Source organism: Lissotriton helveticus, chromosome 2_2 (assembly GCF_964261635.1).
Source record: "Lissotriton helveticus chromosome 2_2, aLisHel1.1, whole genome shotgun sequence".
NCBI classification, from domain to species: domain Eukaryota; kingdom Metazoa; phylum Chordata; class Amphibia; order Caudata; family Salamandridae; genus Lissotriton; species Lissotriton helveticus.
Genome location: NC_136060.1, coordinates 522,870,647 through 522,896,748, shown reverse-complemented (window position 1 = coordinate 522,896,748; position 26,102 = coordinate 522,870,647). Strand labels below are relative to the sequence as shown.

Below are 26,102 nucleotides of genomic sequence, written 5' to 3'. Positions count from 1 at the left end.
GTACAAGGATCTGGGCCTAAATCCATCGTTTTTTTGCACTCCACACCACCCTGGGTTAGACACTGGCTATATGCAAATCAGCTCTGACCCTGTGCCTCATGGGAACAGTCCAGTCCGAACTACCAAGCCATGTCTTTCCCAGACCGGAATCAAGCATCCAAGGACCGGTTTCTGGCTATCAGCCTTCATTCAGCCTGGATAGCTTAACTCCAGTGGTGTGGAGAGCCTGGGACTCACATCTGAGCATACCCAGCCCACTCGGGGTGAAAATTGCAAAAAACACAGTTGATGGACAGAATGTAGAACAATGTCATACATTCACCCCAGTACAAGGATCTGGGCCTAAATCCATCGTTTTTTGGCACTCCACACCACCCTGGCTTAGACACTGGCTATATGCAAATCAGCTCTGACCCTGTGCCTCATGGGAACAGTCCAGTCCGAACTACCAAGCCATGTCTTTCCCAGACCGGAATCAAGCATCCAAGGACCGGTTTCTGGCTATCAGCCTTCATTCAGCCTGGATAGCTTGACTCCAGTGGTGTGGAGAGCCTGGGACTCACGTCTGAGCATACCCAGCCCACTTGGGGTGAAAATTGCAAAAAACAAAATTGATGGACAGAATGTAGAACAATGTCATACATTCACCCCAGTACAAGGATCTGGGCCTAAATCCATCGTTTTTTTGCACTCCACACCACCCTGGGTTAGACACTGGCTATATGCAAATCAGCTCTGACCCTGTGCCTCATGGGAACAGTCCAGTCCGAACTACCAAGCCATGTCTTTCCCAGACCGGAATCAAGCATCCAAGTACCGGTTTCTGGCTATCAGCCTTCATTCAGCCTGGATAGCTTGACTCCAGTGGTGTGGAGAGCCTGGGACTCACGTCTGAGCATACCCAGCCCACTCGGGGTGAAAATTGCAAAAAAACCAGTTGATGGACAGAATGTAGAACAATGTCATACATTCACCCCAGTACAAGGATCTGGGCCTAAATCCATCGTTTTTTTGCACTCCACACCACCCTGGGTTAGACACTGGCTATATGCAAATCAGCTCTGACCCTGTGCCTCATGGGAACAGTCCAGTCCGAACTACCAAGCCATGTCTTTCCCAGACCGGAATCAAGCATCCTAGGACCGGTTTCTGGCTATCAGCCTTCATTCAGCCTGGTTAGCTTGACTCCATTGGTGTGGAGAGCCTGGGACTCACGTCTGAGCATACCCAGCCCACTCGGGGTGAAAATTGCAAAAAACACAGTTGATGGACAGAATGTAGAACAATGTCATACATTCACCTCAGTACAAGGATCTGGGCCTAAATCCATCGTTTTTTTGCACTCCACACCACCCTGGGTTAGACACTGGCTATATGCAAATCAGCTCTGACCCTGTGCCTCATGGGAACAGTCCAGTCCGAACTACCAAGCCATGTCTTTCCCAGACCGGAATCAAGCTTCCAAGGACCGGTTTCTGGCTATCAGCCTTCATTCAGCCTGGATAGCTTGACTCCAGTGGTGGTGTGGAGAGCCTGGGACTCACGTCTGAGCATACCCAGCCCACTCGGGGTGAAAATTGCAAAAAAAACAGTTGATGGACAGAATGTAGAACAATGTCATACATTCACCCCAGTACAAGGATCTGGGCCTAAATCCATCGTTTATTTGCACTCCACACCACCCTGGGTTAGACACTGGCTATATGCAAATCAGCTCTGACCCTGTGCCTCATGGGAACAGTCCAGTCCGAACTACCAAGCCATGTCTTTCCCAGACCGGAATCAAGCATCCAAGGACCGGTTTCTGGCTATCAGCCTTCATTCAGCCTGGATAGCTTGACTCCAGTGGTGTGGAGAGCTTGGGACTCACGTCTGAGCATACCCAGCCCACTCGGGGTGAAAATTGCAAAAAACACAGTTGATGGACAGAATGTAGAACAATGTCATACATTCACCCCAGTACAAGGATCTGGGCCTAAATCCATCGTTTTTTTGCACTCCACACCACCCTGGGTTAGACACTGGCTATATGCAAATCAGCTCTGACCCTGTGCCTCATGGGAACAGTCCAGCCCGAACAACCAAGCCATGTCTTTCCCAGACCGGAATCAAGCATCCAAGGACCGGTTTCTGGCTATCAGCCTTCATTCAGCCTGGATAGCTTAACTCCAGTGGTGTGGAGAGCCTGGGACTCACGTCTGAGCATACCCAGCCCACTCGGGGTGAAAATTGCAAAAAACACAGTTGATGGACAGAATGTAGAACAATGTCATACATTCACCCCAGTACAAGGATCTGGGCCTAAATCCATCGTTTTTTGGCACTCCACACCACCCTGGGTTAGACACTGGCTATATGCAAATCAGCTCTGACCCTGTGCCTCATGGGAACAGTCCAGTCCGAACTACCAAGCCATATCTTTCCCAGACCGGAATCAAGCATCCAAGGACCGGTTTCTGGCTATCAGCCTTCATTCAGCCTGGATAGCTTGACTCCAGTGGTGTGGAGAGTCTGGGACTCACGTCTGAGCATACCCAGCCCACTCAGGGTGAAAATTGCAAAAAACAAAATTGATGGACAGAATGTAGAACAATGTCATACATTCACCCCAGTACAAGGATCTGGGCCTAAATCCATCGTTTTTTTGCACTCCACACCACCCTGGGTTAGACACTGGCTATATGCAAATCAGCTCTGACCCTGTGCCTCATGGGAACAGTCCAGTCCGAACTACCAAGCCATGTCTTTCCCAGACCGGAATCAAGCATCCAAGTACAGGTTTCTGGCTATCAGCCTTCATTCAGCCTGGATAGCTTGACTCCAGTGGTGTGGAGAGCCTGGGACTCACGTCTGAGCATACCCAGCCCACTCGGGGTGAAAATTGCAAAAAACACAGTTGATGGACAGAATGTAGAACAATGTCATACATTCACCCCAGTACAAGGATCTGGGCCTAAATCCATCGTTTTTTTGCACTCCACACCACCCTGGGTTAGACACTGGCTATATGCAAATCAGCTCTGACCCTGTGCCTCATGGGAACAGTCCAGTCCGAACTACCAAGCCATGTCTTTCCCAGACCGGAATCAAGCATCCAAGGACCGGTTTCTGGCTATCAGCCTTCATTCAGCCTGGATAGCTTGACTCCAGTGGTGTGGAGAGCTTGGGACTCACGTCTGAGCATACCCAGCCCACTCGGGGTGAAAATTGCAAAAAACACAGTTGATGGACAGAATGTAGAACAATGTCATACATTCACCCCAGTACAAGGATCTGGGCCTAAATCCATAGTTTTTTTGCACTCCACACCACCCTGGGTTAGACACTGGCTATATGCAAATCAGCTCTGACCCTGTGCCTCATGGGAACAGTCCAGTCCGAACTACCAAGCCATGTCTTTCCCAGACCGGAATCAAGCATCCAAGGACCGGTTTCTGGCTATCAGCCTTCATTCAGCCTGGATAGCTTGACTCCAGTGGTGTGGAGAGCCTGGGACTCACGTCTGAGCATACCCAGCCCACTCGAGGTGAAAATTGCAAAAAACACAGTTGATGGACAGAATGTAGAACAATGTCATACATTCACCCCAGTACAAGGATCTGGGCCTAAATCCATCGTTTTTTTGCACTCCACACCACCCTGGGTTAGACACTGGCTATATGCAAATCAGCTCTGACCCTGTGCCTCATGGGAACAGTCCAGTCCGAACTACCAAGCCATGTCTTTCCCAGACCGGAATCAAGCATCCAAGGACCGGTTTCTGGCTATCAGCCTTCATTCAGCCTGGATAGCTTAACTCCAGTGGTGTGGAGAGCCTGGGACTCACGTCTGAGCATACCCAGCCCACTCGGGGTGAAAATTGCAAAAAACACAGTTGATGGACAGAATGTAGAACAATGTCATACATTCACCCCAGTACAAGGATCTGGGCCTAAATCCATCGTTTTTTGGCACTCCACACCACCCTGGCTTAGACACTGGCTATATGCAAATCAGCTCTGACCCTGTGCCTCATGGGAACAGTCCAGTCCGAACTACCAAGCCATGTCTTTCCCAGACCGGAATCAAGCATCCAAGGACCGGTTTCTGGCTATCAGCCTTCATTCAGCCTGGATAGCTTGACTCCAGTGGTGTGGAGAGCCTGGGACTCACGTCTGAGCATACCCAGCCCACTCGGGGTGAAAATTGCAAAAAACAAAATTGATGGACAGAATGTAGAACAATGTCATACATTCACCCCAGTACAAGGATCTGGGCCTAAATCCATCGTTTTTTTGCACTCCACACCACCCTGGGTTAGACACTGGCTATATGCAAATCAGCTCTGACCCTGTGCCTCATGGGAACAGTCCAGTCCGAACTACCAAGCCATGTCTTTCCCAGACCGGAATCAAGCATCCAAGTACCGGTTTCTGGCTATCAGCCTTCATTCAGCCTGGATAGCTTGACTCCAGTGGTGTGGAGAGCCTGGGACTCACGTATGAGCATACCCAGCCCACTCGGGGTGAAAATTGCAAAAAAAACAGTTGATGGCCAGAATGTAGAACAATGTCATACATTCACCCCAGTACAAGGATCTGGGCCTAAATCCATCGTTTTTTTGCACTCCACACCACCCTGGGTTAGACACTGGCTATATGCAAATCAGCTCTGACCCTGTGCCTCATGGGAACAGTCCAGTCCGAACTACCAAGCCATGTCTTTCCCAGACCGGAATCAAGCTTCCAAGGACCGGTTTCTGGCTATCAGCCTTCATTCAGCCTGGATAGCTTGACTCCAGTGGTGGTGTGGAGAGCCTGGGACTCACGTCTGAGCATACCCAGCCCACTCGGGGTGAAAATTGCAAAAAACACAGTTGATGGACAGAATGTAGAACAATGTCATACATTCACCCCAGTACAAGGATGTGGCCTAAATTCATCGTTTTTTTGCACTCCACACCACCCTGGGTTAGACACTGGCTATATGCAAATCAGCTCTGACCCTGTGCCTCATGGGAACAGTCCAGTCCGAACTACCAAGCCATGTCTTTCCCAGACCGGAATCAAGCATCCAAGGACCGGTTTCTGGCTATCAGCCTTCATTCAGCCTGGTTAGCTTGACTCCAGTGGTGTGGAGAGCCTGGGACTCACGTCTGAGCATACCCATCCCACTCGGGGTGAAAATTGCAAAAAACACAGTTGATGGACAGAATGTAGAACAATGTCATACATTCACCCCAGTACAAGGATCTGGGCCTTGTGGTTGCTCAGTTACATCAAATTCCTGTAACTTTTGGCGGATCGCCATGGATGCTGCTTAATATTAGCTAATATTTTTGTTGAAACCTGTTTGAAATCTTTCAGTAATTTCATACCTAGATTTAGAGCAGGCTCTGCGCCGTATTCATTTTGAATCTGTTGGTATTACCTCCATAGTCGGAACACCATGTGTTTTAGTGTAAATTTCATCAAAGACTGTCCCCCCAGTGTCGCAGTCCTCCAGGTGTGGTGCGATACCGATTGGTAAACAGATTGTAAGAATTTTGTGTTTCTCCTGAGGGGTAGTATCAGGAAATACTGCCTCAATTTGAGTCTTTTTTTGAGCTATCCAGAATGGAAATTGTTCCCGTTTTGCGGGTAATTTACCAACAACTGAATGTAGCGTCTGTGGTGTAATTTTATTTGTGTTCTCCTGGTAAGGGGGATGTTGTGAAATACTTATTGCCGGTTGGACTGTTACTGTCTACATGACATATTGGACAAGTTGTCTATATATTTTAATTAACTCTATTAGTTGAGTTAGTAACTCTGCATCTGACATTTCTTCAATGTCAGGATGTGGTATATAGCTGGCTAAGACCGTCCATGTTGCTCCTGGTCTTCCTAGTGGACCGAGCCTGGTAATGTGATTTATATGTTTTGGGGCGCCTTTAAACCAGAGAGCATTCTCCCGGTAAGTTAGTGGAATTTAAATATCCTCGAAAGAAATGTATTCCGTTGGAGGTTCATCTTCTTTGTAGAAGTGAAACACTTTTGTTCTTGGATCTACTTCGGGGAAGATTATCCATGAATAGAATACCTCTGTCTGGTGATATTCGTGTGCCTCTATCAAAAAAACTCACCCACCGCATCTTGCTGATAGGCCATTTCATATGAGTTTATAGTAATGGCTTACCTTAAATTTTCTGGAATGCTTATAGCATCTTCGTCGGTCTCTTGGAGACCTGTAAAGTTTAAAGTTCGTACGGCATTGTCACCCATAGCTCCACAGGCCTCTGTATTATTATCGAGGGACATTTTGTTGATTGAAAGTTTGCAGAGCAAGTTTCAAGGAAACAAAGATAAGGTGCTCAATATTTTGGAACACTGTGTCCTTCAACGTTGAAAAGAAAAAAAAACTAATACATAGGATTTTCGTCCTAGTCAGCTATGGCGGATATTATCCTTTTACCCACTCCAGACGTCCATTGGAGTATTTTATGGGAAAAGGGGGTCTCTGAGAAAAGCACGACTGAGTTACTGTAGTATCTAGCGTTAAATTAGTGCCTTACCAAACGTTGGGCGCCATGTTGTGTAGTTCTTATATTCCCAATAGGCTCTGCGCATTGGAATAATATATCCTATAGATTTGACGTAGGACCTAAGTCAATAGGTCTCTACTGAATGTACTAAACTTAATTGTGAGTGCCAGCTAGATCAGACGTCACTAGAAACTTTCTCGAATTCACAAGAAGGGATTAGTTTCTGATAACCGCATAAACATGACAACTTTGTTACCCAAGGACTGGAAAATATCTTCAGAGTCAGATAAACAATGGATAACTATTTTAATCAGTCAATCGTGCATGCTTCGTTTCTACAGAGTTAAAAGAGAAATTGTGAGACAGGCGTTTTCAATAAAATGTTTATTGAACAGTCTTCTTTCTCATGCAAGAGAGGTGAACTGCTACAATTGTTATGCAGACTGCAAAGTATAATGCGTACAGCGTAAACAGTAATATGAAATAATACTGTAAGAGAATTGTATGGTTTCTAAGCCACATAAAAATACAAACATAAATAACATAGACTAAAATACTCAAATGGTGCTTCTAAAATACGTCTACCCCAATGTACCTAAACTAGGTCTAGTACGAGGGAAGAAGTAAGTATTTTTTACCATAGGTTTTGTTTTGCAAAGAATCTACCAAAGGTTTCTCTAGGTTTTTATCAGCTCCATACCTTTAGAATGAAGGAGGTCTGGTATCTCTGTCTCGGGACTCGATTTCCCAACACCCCGCAAGGGAGCCGGAAACACTGGAGCTGAATTCTCTGCAGAGAAGCACAACTTCCTGGTCAGTGCGTCAGCTGGGGAGTTGGATTTCTTCGGTACTTGCTGTAGCGAGCTGCGTCGGGCAAGTAGGTCTTCTAACTGCTCCAAACCACCTTATCTTGCTATAACAAGTGAAGGTATATTTATACCTTGAAGGTGTTAAGGAATGCCATAGTTGATGTAAAGTCGGGCATATGAACGTCATGAACGCGGGAATAGTTGTTCATTGTAAAACTAACTGAGTTCTTGGAGAAATCAAAATTCAAGCAAGGGGAAGTCCCTAATGGCTTAAGCTGGTTTTCCAAGAAATCGTTGTGATGTTTGGTGAATGGATGGAAGTAGCCATGCCTGTTAAGGGTAACGTGAATTGTACCTAAATAAGGGCCTCAATCGGGAAAATTAAATTGGAGCCTAAAACGCCACACAATACTGGGAGAATGAAACTGGGGTTGTGGGTCCATGAATTGTGTTCGGTCAGATATGCATTTGGTTCGTAGCACCAGCAGCACAGAGGTCACCGGGTGCGGAGTACAGGGACAGAGTATTAGCCAATGGGCTAAGCAAGGTCGTAGGTTCAGGACTGCTGACAAGTAGGCCTCTTGGCTGATTGAACAAAAAGCTCCTGTGGTTGAGGTCAACACTCAAGGGCCCACTGGTCAGCACAAGAAATACCCCGCCAGCAGCACAGACGCAGACGGGTGCAGGATGTGGTTGTCGGGGATCCCATGGTTTCTCAGAGGGGACTGTTGGTTTTGGTTCAAGCTGCAGACTTGCTCGGGAATTCCTGGAAGGAGGTCAAGGACTGAAGAGGCGAATGGGGTTTTTGGGAGTTGAAGCCTTGTGACTGGAGGCAGTCACAGATGTATTTGGTCGAAAGGTTGTTTTCATACTTCTTAGATGATTTTGGTCAGAGAGGCAGTCGGTGATGCCGCCTTTGTTCAAAGCTGGGGGGACCTTCCAAGTAATGGTTGCAGGCTCGGGTTAGAAGCTTGTGGCTGTTCAGGGGTCACCCGATCCCAAGTTAGGATCACAGGAGGGACCTCCTTAACGTATTGGGCCACAAGAGCCCCTTGCTCAGGGCACCAGGTCCTGAGTGGTGTGGATTAGCGGAGTCAGCCAGGGTCATAGTCGGTAGCTTTTTAGAAAGTCGGGTGCTCATGGGAGACAGAGACATTTGGGTTGTGAAGGCAGGGCAGGTCCTTCGGGTTCTTGAGGGCTGCTGGCTGCAGGACACGCCAGGATTTTGCTGGAGGAGACGGAGGTCAGGAATAGCCACTAGGGCTAGAGTAATGACCAACTTCCATACCATATACTCTTTATGGCAATACTGCACTTCCATGTCTTGAGAATTGATTTAGACATGATAGGGGAACAGGGCTCATGCACCTGTAACCTCACCACTGCTATAGTGCACCCAGCTAGAGGGATGCTTACCTATGCCAGGGAGGTGGATTGTAGGCATGGCCCACAGGGATGTGTGTAATGTTGAGTCTTCACTTTTCTCTGCACCAAAACACGCAGTCTGTAATGGCAGTCTGTGTGTGTAAAGGTACAGGACCTCTCAGGGTCTCCCCTAGTCCCAGTCCAAGAGGCCTTCCCTAGTTCCAGTGCCCTTTGTATACCTATGGTAACTATTGCAAGGGGCTTACATGTGGCCGGAGAGTGCCAATTAGGTTTTGCAGCAGTACAGTCTAGGGAAAGAACACAGGCCCTGGGCACCAGGTTGGCAGGATCCCAGGGCACACTCAGTCAAAGTGCATCAACATCAGGCAAAAAGTGGGTGGCACCCACCAGAAAGGGGCACTTTCCTACACTCTACAATCAGTGAATACATTGAAAGCCACTGGCCAGTGTTGTCTCTAACTGATAGTCAGTGTCTCATCTTGGCGTACACTGAGAGCCAATGACCTCATTAAGGCACTCAGTGGCTAGTCATGGTGCACACTGGGAGTCACTGGCCATGAATGGTGAACACTGATATTTACTCAACAGTTATGGAAAACACCGAAAGCCACTGGCCAGTACTGTCTTTAATTGCTAGTCAGTGTCTATCTTGGCATACGCTGAGTCAAAGACCATAATACTCGTTGAGACTCAGAAGCTAGCCATGGTGGACACCAAGAGTTGCTGGATTTGCTGGGTACACGCAGAGATTCAGTGCCTGGGTTTGGCAAAGAGAGTCACCTGCCAGAATGCAAACGCTCTGAGAGGCACTGGTCAGTTTTGACACGCATTGAAAGGTGATAGCTCATCAAAGAATTGATGTCTAGGTCACACACTCATAGCCAGTAATAACCTTTGGGATACACGACAATCTGTGGCGGTCTTGGTAGAATCTGAAAGTCATTGATCAATGCTGGCACTGATGGGGGGCACTGGTTACCCTAGCGCAAGATAAGACTCTCTGAACTGGTGTGGCAAATGCTCAATCAGTGCCTTGTCCTGGGACACACTCACAGTCATTGACTGGCCATGACACAAACACAGAGTCATTTACTGGACCTACAGACATTTAGAGTCACTAGCTAGTTCTGATACACACTCAAACACACTAACTCGGGCGGGCTTACACATCTTCACTGGCCCTTCATTATGAATTCCCCTATGAGGTCGAACATCAGGTATTGAAGGGCAAATAAGTAACCCGAGTATTAAATAATCATATATTATTTTATTTGCAGTTGGCTCAGAGCTCCGTGGCTTGAAGAGACAAGCTATAGCCCTGGGAGTGATGACAGCGGTGAGCACCTTCGTAACCATCGTTCTTTACCGTCTGGGTAAGCAACAGTGAGCAGATCTTCACACACCTGACCAGCAGGCACAAGGACTGGATGAAGGGACATGAAATTCCTATTCGCACACCAGGGAGGAGCAATATGCACACCACTTGGTTTGCGAATGGTAATGTAATTTGTGATGCAAAATATGTACTAAATGGTTGCGTTGGTATATGTAAAATCACAGGAGGTAGCACAATGACCTGTCTGGTGAATATTAATTAGGAAGGTCACATTTTGCGACCCCTATCATTGAATAGCTGTAAATACAAGGGTGAAGTTCAAGAAAAAGGTTGGTCCAGAGATCCTGGTGTTCGATATGAAATCCTATGGGACTTAGGAGGAACGTAGCTTAACGCTTCGGACATTTCAGCCTGTTATTAACAAGTAAGAGTAAGGGTGTAAGCATATGTTCCTCCCTTCAGTCAGTCTGGTTTTATAATTAGGTTCAATCCTTTTTTGTGACACAACACAGTAGCCCAGTTAGAGTTCAGTGTAGGTAGATATTTTATTTCCATTTATCACTTTTTGAAGCCATTCCACTCTTTTTTTATCATGTTTTATGGCAGGTTGTTAAGAAAAGAGGGGACAGCTGACACGTGTTCCACCCTATGTGGCAGATTGAGCCTGGGCTTTCACAAGGCCAGTTGTGATGTTCAGAAGACATACAGTCTATTGGAAGCATATAACATTCCAGATTTCTTCATAGTAGTATATAAGAATATTCACAACACTTTCAGTTGAATACAGGGGTGAAGACCTGCTAGGAGCGGCAGACATCCATTCTTGTATTTACATTTATTCTATCTTTAGCTGTGAATACAGGGGTGAAGGCCTGCTAGGAGCAGCAGACCTCCATTCTTGTATTTACATTTATTCTATCATTAGCTGTGAATACAGGGGTGAAGGCCTGCTAGGAGCAGCAGACCTCCATTCTTGTATTTGCATTTATTCTATCATTAGCTGTGAATACAGGGGTGAAGGCCTGCTAGGAGCGGCAGACTTCCATTCTTGTATTTACATTAATTCTATCATTAGCTGTGAATACAGGGGCCAAGGCCTGCTAGGAGCAGCAGACCTCCATTCTTGTATTTGCATTTATTCTATCATTAGCTAAGAATACAGGGGCGAAGGCCTGCTAGGAGCAGCAGACCTCCATTCTTGTATTTACATTAATTCTATCATTAGCTGTGAATACAGGGGCCAAGGCCTGCTAGGAGCAGCAGACCTCCATTCTTGTATTTGCATTTATTCTATCATTAGCTAAGAATACAGGGGCGAAGGCCTGCTAGGAGCAGCAGACCTCCATTCTTGTATTTACATGTATTCTATCATTAGCTGTGAATGCTCAGGTGAAGGCCTGCTCGGAGCAGCAGACCTCCATTCTTGTATTTACATTTATTCCATCATTAGCTGTGAATAGAGGGGCGAAGGCCTGCTAGGAGCAGCAGACCTCCATTCTTGTATTTACATTTATTCGATCAATAGCTGTGAATACAGGGGCCAAGGCCTGCTAGGAGCAGCAGACCTCCATTCTTGTATTTACATTTATTCTATCATTAGCTGTGAATACAGGGGCGAAGGCCTGCTAGGAGCAGCAGACCTCCATTCTTGTATTTACATTTATTCTATCATTATCTGTGAATACAGGGGCGAAGGCCTGCTAGGAGCAGCAGACCTCCATTCTTGTATTTACATTTATTCTATCATTAGCTTAGAATACAGGGGCGAAGGCCTGCTAGGAGCAGCATACCTCCATTCTTGTATTTACATTTATTCTATCATTAGCTGTGAATACAGGGGCGAAGGCCTGCTAGGAGCAGCAGACCTCCATTCTTGTATTTACATTTATTCTATCATTAGCTGTGAATACAGGGGCGAAGGCCTGCTAGGAGCAGCAGACCTCCATTCTTGTATTTGCATTTATTCTATCATTAGCTGTGAATACAGGGGCGAAGGCCTGCTAGGAGCAGCAGACCTCCATTCTTGTATTTACATTTATTCTATCATTATCTGTGAATACAGGGGTGAAGGCCTGCTAGGAGCAGCAGACCTCCATTCTTGTATTTACATTTATTCTATCATTAGCTGTGAATACAAGGGGCGAAGGCCTGCTAGGAGCAGCAGACCTCCATTCTTGTATTTACATTTATTCTATCATTAGCTGTGAATACAGGGGTGAAGGCCTGCTAGGAGCAGCAGACCTCCATTCTTGTATTTACATTTATTCTATCATTAGCTGTGAATACAGGGGCAAAGGCCTGCTAGGAGCAGCAGACCTCCATTCTTGTATTTACATTTATTCTATCATTAGCTGTGAATACAAGGGGCGAAGGCCTGCTAGGAGCAGCAGACCTCCATTCTTGTATTTACATTTATTCTATCATTAGCTGTGAATACAGGGGCGAAGGCATGCTAGGAGCAGCAGACCTCCATTCTTGTATTTACATTTATGCTATCATTAGCTGTGAATACAGGGCGAAGGCCTGCTAGGAGCAGCAGACCTCCATTCTTGTATTTGCATTTATTCTATCATTAGCTGTGAATACAGGGGCAAAGGCCTGCTAGGAGCAGCAGACCTCCATTCTTGTATTTACATTTATTCTATCATTAGCTTAGAATACAGGGGCGAAGGCCTGCTAGGAGCAGCAGACTTCCATTCTTGTATTTGCATTTATTCTATCATTAGCTGTGAATACAGGGGGGAAGGCCTGCTAGGAGCAGCAGACCTCCATTCTTGTATTTACATTTATGCTATCATTAGCTGTGAATACAGGGGCGAAGGCCTGCTAGGAGCAGCAGACCTCCATTCTTGTATTTACATTTATGCTATCATTAGCTGTGAATACAGGGGCGAAGACCTGCTAAAAGCAGCACACCTCCATTCTTGTATTTACATTTATTCTATCATTAGCTGTGAATACAGGGGCAAGGACTGGAAGAAGCAGTAGACCTCCATTCTTGTATTTACATTTATTCTATCATTAGCTGTGAATACAGGGGCGAAGGCCTGCTAGGAGCAGCAGACTTTCATTCTTGTATTTACATTTATTCTATCATTAGCTGTGAATACAGGGGCCAAGGCCTGCTAGGAGCAGCAGACTTTCATTCTTGTATTTACATTTATTCTATCATTAGCTGTGAATACAGGGGCGAAGGCCTGCTAGGAGCAGCAGACCTCCATTCTTGTGTTTGCATTTATTCTATCATTAGCTTAGAATACAGGGGTGAAGGCCTGCTAGGAGCAGCAGACCTCCATTCTTGTATTTACATTTATTCTATCATTAGCTTAGAATACAGGGGTGAAGGCCTGCTAGGAGCAGCAGACCTCCATTCTTGTATTTACATTTATTCTATCATTAGCTTAGAATACAGGGGCGAAGGCCTGCTAGGAGCAGCAGACCTCCATTCTTGTATTTACATTAATTCTATCATTAGCTGTGAATACAGGGGCCAAGGCCTGCTAGGAGCAGCAGACATCCCTTCTTGTATTTACATTTATTCTATCATTAGCTGTGAATACAGGGGCGAAGACCTGCTAGGAGCAGCAGACCTCCATTCTTGTATTTACATTTATTCTATCATTAGCTGTGAATACAGGGGCGAAGGCCTGCTAGGAGCAGCAGACCTCCATTCTTGTATTTACATTTATGCTATCATTAGCTTAGAATACAGGGGCGAAGGCCTGCTAGGAGCAGCAGACCTCCATTCTTGTATTTACATTTATGCTATCATTAGCTTAGAATACAGGGGCGAAGGCCTGCTAGGAGCAGCAGACCTCCATTCTTGTATTTACATTTATTCTATCATTAGCTTAGAATACAGGGGCCAAGGCCTGCTAGGAGCAGCAGACTTCCATTCTTGTATTTACATTTATTCTATCATTAGCTTAGAATACAGGGGCGAAGGCCTGCTAGGAGCAGCAGACCTCCATTCTTGTATTTACATTAATTCTATCATTAGCTGTGAATACAGGGGCCAAGGCCTGCTAGGAGCAGCAGACATCCCTTCTTGTATTTACATTTATTCTATCATTAGCTGTGAATACAGGGGCGAAGACCTGCTAGGAGCAGCAGACCTCCATTCTTGTATTTACATTTATTCTATCATTAGCTGTGAACACCGGGGCGAAGGCCTGCTAGGAGCAGCAGACCTCCATTCTTGTATATACATTTATTCTATCATTAGCTGTGAATACAGGGCTGAAGGCCTGGAAGGAGCAGCAGACCTCCATTCTTGTATTTACATTTATTCTATCATTAGCTGTGAATACAGGGGCGAAGGCCTGCTAGGAGCAGCAGACGTCCATTCTTGTACCTCAATTCTTGTATTTATATTTATTCTATCATTAGCTGTGAATACAGGGGCGAAGGCCTGCTAGGAGCAGCAGACCTCCATTCTTGTATTTACATTTATTCTATCATTAGCTGTGAATACAGGGGGGAAGGCCTGCTAGGAGCAGCAGACCTCCATTCTTGTATTTACATTTATTCTATCATTAGCTGTGAATACAGGGGCAAAGGCCTGCTAGGAGCAGCACACCTCCATTCTTGTATTTACATTTATTCTATCATTAGCTGTGAATACAGGGGCGAAGGACTGGAAGAAGCAGTAGACCTCCATTCTTGTATTTACATTTATTCTATCATTAGCTGTGAATACAGGGGCGAAGGCCTGCTAGGAGCAGCAGACCTCCATTCTTGTATTTGCATTTATTCTATCATTAGCTGTGAATACAGGGCCTAAGGCCTGCTAGGAGCAGCAGACCAACATTCTTGTATTTGCATTTATTCTATCATTAGCTTAGAATACAGGGGCCAAGGCCTGCTAGGAGCAGCAGACCTCCATTCTTGTATTTATATTTATTCTATCATTAGCTTAGAATACAGGGGTGAAGGCCTGCTAGGAGCAGCAGACCTCCATTCTTGTATTTACATTTATTCTATCATTAGCTTAGAATACAGGGGTGAAGGCCTGCTAGGAGCAGCAGACCTCCATTCTTGTATTTACATTTATTCTATCATTAGCTTAGAATACAGGGGCCAAGGCCTGCTAGGAGCAGCAGACTTCCATTCTTGTATTTACATTTATTCTATCATTAGCTTAGAATACAGGGGTGAAGGCCTGCTAGGAGCAGCAGACCTCCATTCTTGTATTTACATTTATTCTATCATTAGCTTAGAATACAGGGGCCAAGGCCTGCTAGGAGCAGCAGACTTCCATTCTTGTATTTACATTTATTCTATCATTAGCTTAGAATACAGGGGCCAAGGCCTGCTAGGAGCGGCAGACTTCCATTCTTGTATTTACATTTATTCTATCATTAGCTGTGAATACAGGGGCGAAGGCCTGCTAGGAGCAGCAGACCTCCATTCTTATATTTACATTTATTCTATCATTAGCTGTGTATACAGGGGCGAAGGCCTGCTAGGAGCAGCAGACCTCCATTCTTGTATTTACATTTATGCTATCATTAGCTGTGAATACAGGGGCGAAGGCCTGCTAGGAGCAGCAGACCTCCATTCTTGTATTTACATTTATTCCATCATTAGCTGTGAATACAGGGGCGAAGGCCTGCTAGGAGCAGCAGACTTCCATTCTTGTATTTACATTTATTCTATCATTAGCTGTGAATACAGGGGCGAAGGCCTGCTAGGAGCAGCAGACCTCCATTCTTGTATTTGCATTTATTCTATCATTAGCTTAGAATACAGGGGCCAAGGCCTGCTAGGAGCAGCAGACCTCCATTCTTGTATTTACATTTATTCTATCATTAGCTGTGAATACAAGGGGCGAAGGCCTGCTAGGAGCAGCAGACCTCCATTCTTGTATTTGCATTTATTCTATCATTAGCTAAGAATACAGGGGCGAAGGCCTGCTAGGAGCAGCAGACCCCCATTCTTGTATTTACATGTATTCTATCATTAGCTGTGAATACACGGGTGAAGGCCTGCTAGGAGCAGCAGACCTGCATTCTTGTATTTGCATTTATTCTATCATTAGCTGTGAATACAGGGGCCAAGGCCTGCTAGGAGGAGCAGACCTCCATTCTTGTATTTACATTTATTCTATCGTTAGCTGTGAATACAGGGACGAAGGCCTGGAAAGAGCAGCAGACCTCCATTCTTGTATTTACATTTATTCTATCATTATCTGTGAATACAGGGGCGAAGGCCTGCTAGGAGCAGCACACCTCCATTCTTGTATTTACATTTATTCTATCATTAGCTGTGAATACAGGGGCGAAGGACAGGAAGAAGCAGTAGACCTCCATTCTTGTATTTACATTTATTCTATCATTAGCTGTGAATACAGGGGCGAAGGCCTGCTAGGAGCAGCAGACTTCCATTCTTGTATTTACATTTATTCTATCATTAGCTGTGAATACAGGGCCTAAGGCCTGCTAGGAGCAGCAGACCTCCATTCTTGTATTTGCATTTATTCTATCATTAGCTTAGTATACAGGGGTGAAGGCCTGCTAGGAGCAGCAGACCTCCATTCTTGTATTTACATTTATTCTATCATTAGCTTAGAATACAGGGGTGAAGGCCTGCTAGGAGCAGCAGACCTCCATTCTTGTATTTACATTTATTCCATCATTAGCTGTGAATACAGGGGCGAAGGCCTGCTAGGAGCAGCAGACTTCCATTCTTGTATTTACATTTATTCTATCATTAGCTGTGAATACAGGGGCGAAGGCCTGCTAGGAGCAGCAGACCTCCATTCTTGTATTTGCATTTATTCTATCATTATCTGTGAATACAAGGGGCGAAGGCCTGCTAGGAGCAGCAGACCTCCATTCTTGTATTTACATTTATTCTATCATTAGCTGTGAATACAAGGGGCGAAGGCCTGCTAGGAGCAGCAGACCTCCATTCTTGTATTTACATTTATTCTATCATTAGCTGTGAATACAGGGGTGAAGGCCTGCTAGGAGCAGCAGACCTCCATTCTTGTATTTACATTTATTCTATCATTAGCTTAGAATACAGGGGCGAAGGCCTGCTAGGAGCAGCAGACCTCCATTCTTGTATTTACATTTATTCTATCATTAGCTTAGAATACAGGGGCGAAGGCCTGCTAGGAGCAGCAAACCTCCATTCTTGTATTTACATTTATTCTATCATTAGCTGTGAATACAAGGGGCGAAGGCCTGCTAGGAGCAGCAGACCTCCATTCTTGTATTTACATTTATTCTATCATTAGCTTAGAATACAGGGGCGAAGGCCTGCTAGGAGCAGCAGACCTCCATTCTTGTATTTACATTTATTCTATCATTAGCTTAGAATACAGGGGCGAAGGCCTGCTAGGAGCAGCAGACCTCCATTCTTGTATTTACATTTATTCTATCATTAGCTTAGAATACAGGGGCGAAGGCCTGCTAGGAGCAGCAGACCCCCATTCTTGTATTTACATTTATGCTATCATTAGCTGTGAATACAGGGGTGAAGGCCTGCTAGGAGCAGCAGACCTCCATTCTTGTATTTACATTTATTCTATCATTAGCTGTGAATACAGGGGCGAAGGCCTTCTAGGAGCAGCAGACCTCCATTCTTGTATTTACATTTATTCTATCATTAGCTGTGAATACAAGGGGCGAAGGCCTGCTAGGAGCAGCAGACCTCCATTCTTGTATATACATTTATTGTATCATTAGCTGTGAATACAGGGGTGAAGGCCTGGAAGGAGCAGCAGACCTCCATTCTTGTATTTACATTTATTCTATCATTAGCTGTGAATACAAGGGCAAAGGCCTGCTAGGAGCAGCAGACCTCCATTCTTGTATTTACATTTATTCTATCATTAGCTGTGAATACAAGGGCAAAGGCCTGCTAGGAGCAGCAGACCTCCATTCTTGTAAATCCATTCTTGTATTTATATTTATTCTATCATTAGCTGTGAATACAGGGGCGAAGGCCTGCTAGGAGCAGCAGACCTCCATTCTTGTATTTACATTTATTCTATCATTAGCTGTGAATACAGGGGGGGAAGGCCTGCTAGGAGCAGCAGACCTCCATTCTTGTATTTACATTTATTCTATCATTAGCTGTGAATACAGGGGCAAAGGCCTGCTAGGAGCAGCAGACCTCCATTCTTGTATTTACATTTATTCTATCATTATCTGTGAATACAGGGGCGAAGGCCTGCTAGGAGCAGCAGACCTCCATTCTTGTATTTACATTTATTCTATCATTATCTGTGAATACAGGGGCAAAGGCCTGCTAGGAGCAGCAGACCTCCATTCTTGTATTTACATTTATTCTATCATTAGCTGTGAATACAAGGGCAAAGGCCTGCTAGGAGCAGCAGACCTCCATTCTTGTATTTACATTTATTCTATCATTAGCTGTGAATACAAGGGGCGAAGGCCTGCTAGGAGCAGCAGACCTCCATTCTTGTATTTACATTTATTCAATGGACCAAGGAGTCCACAACACTTGTGCAGTCCCTTTTAGACACTGTTTCCCCCACTGTGAGAGTCGGACAAGAGTGAGCGACGCACACAAAACAAGAGAATTACGCATTTTTGTAACCAAGAACGCTCTTTCCTAAGATAGTATTGTGGCCTCATTTTAAAATGTTATTTGGATCCTGTGCTAAGCCTTTTTATATCAAGAATACTTAATTTTTATACAAACCCTGGTGTGGTGTCCATGTGTGGTGTTGTCACTAAGTTACTGTGTGTATTTATAAATGCTTAACCCATAAAGCTCTGAGATTAGCCTTGTCTGCTTGCGCCACGCAACCTAGAGGGTGAGCAGGGGTTATTTTAATGAGTAAGTCCCTTGCCCTGACCAGAGGAGAGGGTCCCTGCTTATCACAAGTCCTTACCTGTGCCAACCAGAGACCCCCAATTCTAACACAGGCCATCTTATTTTTCTTGGCAATGTGCTCCTTGAACATGAGACCTGTGTCTAGGGTGAACTGGCTTCGACTGAAAATGTGTGTTTAAATCCATCCAGGTTCTTTGTCTTTGAGCCAGTTATGGCTAGTTGTTTGTTGTTGTTCTTACGGAACAGCAGGAGTTCTATTTTGGTCAGAGTTAGCTTCATGTAGGTGCTGTACATCCACGTCTGGACGAGGTTCAAGAAGCACGATAAGAATTGGATGTCTGTCCCAGGTGTGACCTTCAAATACAGTTGTGAGTCATGAGTGTAGTGGAGACTTTTCATGTCATCTGTGAGTAGAGCCACAGGGGGCTCAATGTTGGGATTGAAGCGGATGCAGGACAATATGAAACTCTGAAGTGCTCCACAGGTGAGCCACATCTTTGGCGACCAGCAGGTGCCCATGTGAATGAACTCGTATCAGTTGGATAGGCAGGTGGAGAACCAGTGAAGGGCTTCTGCATGCAAACCCATTTGCGACTAAATGTGTCAATGAGGACGGGGTGGCCAATAATGTTGAAGGCAGCTGAGAGGGTCAGTAATATCAGGAGGCAAGGGTCATCTGTTTGGGAATCAGAAGGATGCAGTCTATGGTATGTAGGTTCATTTTTTCCACGCTGCAGCTCGATCTAATGCCAGATTGATAGTCATGCAGAAGATGGTTGGTGTTGATCTTGAAGTTGGGCAATGTCTGCTTCTTCTGTAACCTCGTTACGATATGGTTGAAATCAAGATATGAATAGTAGCACACATTAGATGCCCTGGAACAATCAGCATTGTTATGCTGTGTCTAGTAGTCGAAATATAGGTCCTAATTATTATGATTATTCCCTTTTATTTTTATATTAATGGAGTCAGTCATATCCCACACTTTAAAAATGTTTAAATTGATGGTTTTAAGTGCCTCTTAAGTGCTCGTTGTTATTACTGGAAAGCAGTGTAGACCTATGTTGGTCTTGCTGAAGAGTACCTTTGCTTCATTGCTCCTCGCTCAGTCTCAAAGCTGTTTATTCTTCCATTCTGTATCCACTCTGTCTCTGCTGGTCCTTCTGTCTTGCAGTAGAGCGAGAAATATTCTACAATCCCAAAGCGCGGAGCTCTGCCGAACTCCAGTCTTATGCAAAGAGCTGTGTCGGTCTACAGCATGCCGTTCAAAATGATGACCAGTCATTCCAGACTTCTGTAGCCTCTCTTCTGAAAACCACTCAATGCCTCCGTCCAGCTGAAAAGAATCATATTCTATTTCAAAAAGGTATGTGATTGTAAAGTATATGTAATATGCGTGCATAACAAGGGAGGGATATCTGTGTGCACCAGGGATGAGAGACTTATGAAGGTGTGAGGAGAAATCAGTAGAGCCGTGGATTCATGGTAAGTTGAGTACACACACAGCACTAGAACCAACCTGATATGTAGACGTATCATAATAAGATATTACTTTATATTACATAACCATAGAAATCCACTGAAAAAAGCAAAGGTTAAATTGGAGTAATACATAAGTCTTCTAATGATAGCAAAAACTAATGTTTAAAAAACAAAAAAACACTGAAATTCACCAGATACACTTACCTGACATAATTATATCTTGCACTGCTGTGATGAACTGTGTATGATCACACATATCACATCAATGTTGACATCTCACATCTATGGCGGGGCAAGTTATACTTATGCCCTGCGTGGACTCAGTCAGTGTAATCAAGATGTCATCCTCAGTCAGCCTGATCTGGGGAATGGTTTGCAGGAGCCACAGAGTTATCTAAGTGAGGACAGATGGAAGATCCCACCTCGGACTCTGGCATTGATTGAGATGTGAAAGAAAGGTCTGTATCATGTATGAAACCTTGATATGTGAAAGGAAGGTCTGTATCATGTATGAAACCTTGATATGTGAAAGGAAGGTCTGTATCATGTATGCAACCTTGATATGTGAAAGGAAGGTCTGTATCATGTATGAAACCATGATACGTGAAAGAAAGGTCTGGATCATGTATGAAACCTTGATATGTGAAAGGAAGGTCTGCATCATGTATGAAACCTTGATATGTGAAAGGAAGGTGTATATCATGTATGAAACCCTGATATGTGAAAGGAAGGTCTGTATCATGTATGAAACCTTGATATGTGAAAGGAAGGTCTGCATCATGTATGAAACCTTGATATGTGAAAGGAAGGTGTATATCATGTATGAAACCCTGATATGTGAAAGGAAGGTCTGTATCATGTATGAAACCCTGATATGTGAAAGGAAGGTCTGTATCATGTATGAAACCTTAATATGTGAAAGGAAGGTCTGTATCATGTATGAAACCTTGATATGTGAAAGGAAGGTCTGTATCATGTATGAAACCCTGATATGTGAAAGGAAGGCCTGTATCATGTATGAAACCCTGATATGTGAAAGGAAGGTCTGTATCATGTATGAAACCTTGATATGTGAAAGGAAGGTCTGTATCATGTATGAAACTTTAATATGTGAAAGGAAGGTCTGTATCATGTATGAAACCTTAATATGTGAAAGGAAGGTCTGTATCATGTATGAAACCTTAATATGTGAAAGGAAGGTCTGTATCATGTATGAAACCATGATATGTGAAAGAAAGGTCTGGATCATGTATGAAACCTTGATATGTGAAAGGAAGGTCTGCATCATGTATGAAACCTTGATATGTGAAAGGAAGGTGTATATCATGTATGAAACCCTGATATGTGAAAGGAAGGTCTGTATCATGTATGAAACCTTGATATGTGAAAGGAAGGTCTGCATCATGTATGAAACCTTGATATGTGAAAGGAAGGTGTATATCATGTATGAAACCCTGATATGTGAAAGGAAGGTCTGTATCATGTATGAAACCCTGATATGTGAAAGGAAGGTCTGTATCATGTATGAAACCTTAATATGTGAAAGGAAGGTCTGTATCATGTATGAAACCTTGATATGTGAAAGGAAGGTCTGTATCATGTATGAAACCCTGATATGTGAAAGGAAGGCCTGTATCATGTATGAAACCCTGATATGTGAAAGGAAGGTCTGTATCATGTATGAAACCTTGATATGTGAAAGGAAGGTCTGTATCATGTATGAAACCTTAATATGTGAAAGGAAGGTCTGTATCATGTATGAAACCTTAATATGTGAAAGGAAGGTCTGTATCATGTATGAAACCTTAATATGTGAAAGGAAGGTCTGTATCATGTATGAAACCATGATATGTGAAAGAAAGGTCTGGATCATGTATGAAACCTTGATATGTGAAAGGAAGGTCTGCATCATGTATGAAACCTTGATATGTGAAAGGAAGGTGTATATCATGTATGAAACCCTGATATGTGAAAGGAAGGTCTGTATCATCTATGAAACCTTGATATGTGAAAGGAAGGTCTGCATCATGTATGAAACCTTGATTTGTGAAAGGAAGGTGTATATCATGTATGAAACCCTGATATGTGAAAGGAAGGTCTGTATCATGTATGAAACCCTGATATGTGAAAGGAAGGTCTCTATCATGTATGAAACCTTGATATGTGAAAGGAAGGTCTGTATCATGTATGAAACCTTGATATGTGAAAGGAAGGTCTGTATCATGTATGAAACCCTGATATGTGAAAGGAAGGCCTGTATCATGTATGAAACCCTGATATGTGAAAGGAAGGTCTGTATCATGTATGAAACCTTGATATGTGAAAGGAAGGTCTGTATCATGTATGAAACCTTAATATGTGAAAGGAAGGTCTGTATCATGTATGAAACCTTAATATGTGAAAGGAAGGTCTGTATCATGTATGAAACCTTAATATGTGAAAGGAAGGTCTGTATCATGTATGAAACCATGATATGTGAAAGAAAGGTCTGGATCATGTATGAAACCTTGATATGTGAAAGGAAGGTCTGCATCATGTATGAAACCTTGATATGTGAAAGGAAGGTGTATATCATGTATGAAACCCTGATATGTGAAAGGAAGGTCTGTATCATGTATGAAACCTTGATATGTGAAAGGAAGGTCTGCATCATGTATGAAACCTTGATATGTGAAAGGAAGGTGTATATCATGTATGAAACCCTGATATGTGAAAGGAAGGTCTGTATCATGTATGAAACCCTGATATGTGAAAGGAAGGTCTGTATCATGTATGAAACCTTGATATGTGAAAGGAAGGTCTGTATCATGTATGAAACCTTGATATGTGAAAGGAAGGTCTGTATCATGTATGAAACCCTGATATGTGAAAGGAAGGCCTGTATCATGTATGAAACCCTGATATGTGAAAGGAAGGTCTGTATCATGTATGAAACCTTGATATGTGAAAGGAAGGTCTGTATCATGTATGAAACCTTAATATGTGAAAGGAAGGTCTGTATCATGTATGAACACTTGATTTCTCATTTTCTGTTATGTGTTTGGGGTTGAGCCCCAGATCTGTAGGCCAATGAAATGGGGTTGTGATGCAAATCACCAATATCAGAGTTTCTGACTTGAGCTCGTTCAAACAGAAAAGATTTTCTTCATCCAGCAGTGATTTATGTGCATATTGTAGGGTCGGCAGTAGCTGATCTATATTCAATGTTTTAATTCAGATGGCAAGTTAATAAGCCATCTGGTAATAACTTTGCATTTGATTCATGAATCTGCTAACAATGTGTACGACGCTTCCCATGTGCGGACGACAGACCAGATTTATCGATATTTCCCAAACACAGCAAGATAACCTGGTGTGCTGCGTGAAAGGGAGAAGGGAGAAATGCGGCAATAATTCCAATATCTGATATACTCCTGCTCTCTGCCTGCACTAGTACTCAGTAGCAGTGTCGTCCAGCTGTTGAAGTGCCAGCCTGTTGCGCTGCGTGAAAGGGAGAAGGCAGAAGTGCGGCATTTATGCCAAAATCTGACAGATTTCTCATCTCTGACTGCACTGCTCACAATCTGCTACTTAGCCACAATGCAGACACTTGTGCGCTATTGTGCAAGGGTTCAGGCATTGTAGGCAAGATTGTTTTGGGGCAGGAAGGGATACCTTCCTGCCCTGTTGTTAACCTGATTTTTCAGATAACATTTTCATGGACGGCTCTTGAGAAAGTCATATTTTCTTTCCTATTCTTTCCATGGCCATTCAAATCTAACTATATTCATGTGCCATTTACAGATTTACTTTCATGGTTAATGCTTTATTGTCTCGATGATAACCCTCTAATTCTATAGAGGTCGAAACCCCATCAACACCACTGAGGTGTCCTATATCAAATCAGGGTCAGGCATGCCACGGTCAAGCCCTTCATCGAGAGGGGGTTGTTCATGACCATATACCTTCCTGCCTCATGATCAAGGGCCAGGGATTATCCCTCAAACAAAAGCAACAAATGATGGACAGATGCTGAACAATGCAAACATTCACCTGCAGTCACAAAGATCTGGGTTTAATCCATCGTTCTTTTGCACACGACACCAGCCCAGTTTGGATCCAGCAATATACAAATAACTTTTGACCATGCTACTCATGGGAACAGTCCAGACTGAACTGCCAAGCCAGGTCCTCCATGGACTCAAAACAAGCATGCTGGGACCGGTTTTGGGGCATCACCCCCATCAGCCAGGCTAGCTTGAATCCAGTGGTGCAGTGAGCACAGGACCCACGTTTGGGCATATCCTTACCACTTAGGGTGATAAAAACAAAAGGAACAAATGATTAACGGAATGCTAAACAATGCAAACATTCACTCCAGTCACGAAGATCTGTATTTTTAATCCATCGTTCTTTTGCTCATCATGCCACCCCAGTTTGTAACCGTTCATATGCAAATCAGTCTTGACCCTGCTCCTCATGGGAACAGTCCAGCCTGAATGTCCAAGCCAGAACCTTCCTGTACCAGAAACAAGCATCCTAGCACCGGTATCGGGACATCACCCCTCATCAGCCAGACTAGCTTAAATCCAGTGATGCAGTGAGCAAGAGACCCATGTCTGACCATTTCCTTCCCACTTAGGATGACACATACAAAAGACACAAATGATGGATGGAATGCTCTTGAGATGAAGATGTCTCCGTTGTATCTCAGATCACTGTCCATCACTTTGTGCACTCCACCTACTGCCAAGGGCCGTCTTGGTCTTCCTCCTGTACCACATCCTCAAGTAGTTGCTGCTTGGGTGCAGTTGAACTGAGATAATTTTAACTCGTATTTGCCGGGTTGTTGAATAACACAAATGTAAAAAACATGCTTTTAGGAGAGACGCACATGAAGAAAAATTCAATGATGTGTCTGGAGCTCCTAGAAGCCTCCAGTACAGCACAGACCGCTTCTGCCTGAAGCGTGGAGTTTTCCAAAGATAGCAATGCTCAGGCTTTAAGGAATGTTTAAGAGGTCTGGATACGTGTATGAACAATATAGGGGTGACTAGGGAAAAATAAAGGTCCAGCATACACGCCCCCACTCAGGCTGTGCACAGCGATTGGTATGCAGTTCCTGACAGAAAATTAGACTGGTTTAGAGGTGAGGTAAAAATAATTAAGGAAAATCCAATGATATTTTAATAACTGGGGGGCATGTTATCAAGAACTGCGATAAAATTATCGCTGCTTACGTTGCAGGAAACTGCCGCTAAAACGGTGATAATGGGCATGATAATATGCCCTTGTGAATTCCCATAGCAGCCAAGGTTAACACCAGAACCTGGGCTGCTATGGGAATTCACAAGGGCATATTATCAAGCGGCGATAATTTTACCTCAGTTCTTGATAAAATGCCCCCTGGTTCCCTTGTTATGATTAAAAACATACCATTAAGTGTAATGGGGTGACCCTGAAAACCTCAGAACCTGGGCGGGTAATTAAACAAAAAACAATGGTTCTGTCGGAAGAGCATGTCAATTGAATGTGGTGCTTAACACCTTAGGAGCTTCGTAAACAAACCTCCCCAGTGCTGCGCTGTCCATTATCCAGTGCTGAACTGGACGTCCAGCGGTCGCACGCAGCACTGGGGAGGTAGTGCCCGTGACGACCGTTGGCCGACGGCAGCACTTATGGGGTTAATGAATGGACATCAACATATATCTCACAGATGATAAATATATGTATTAATAAGAACTGACCACATATAAAGAAGTTAAAAAAGTCAATCTTTAGTATTTAACTTTTTTTC

The 26,102-nt window shown here is 44.1% G+C and overlaps 1 protein-coding gene across 1 annotated transcript in view; it reads left to right on the top strand.

Annotated features, from left to right (window-relative positions):
* Window positions 1-26,102, top strand: part of LOC144821931 (matrilin-1-like) — a 130,155-nt gene that overhangs the window by 32,082 nt on the left and 71,971 nt on the right. Inside the window, exons 2-3 of the mRNA XM_078679080.1 lie at window positions 9,975-10,070; window positions 20,019-20,210. Coding sequence (XP_078535206.1) covers window positions 9,975-10,070; window positions 20,019-20,210 — 288 coding nt within the window. The remainder of the gene's footprint in view (window positions 1-9,974; window positions 10,071-20,018; window positions 20,211-26,102) is intronic.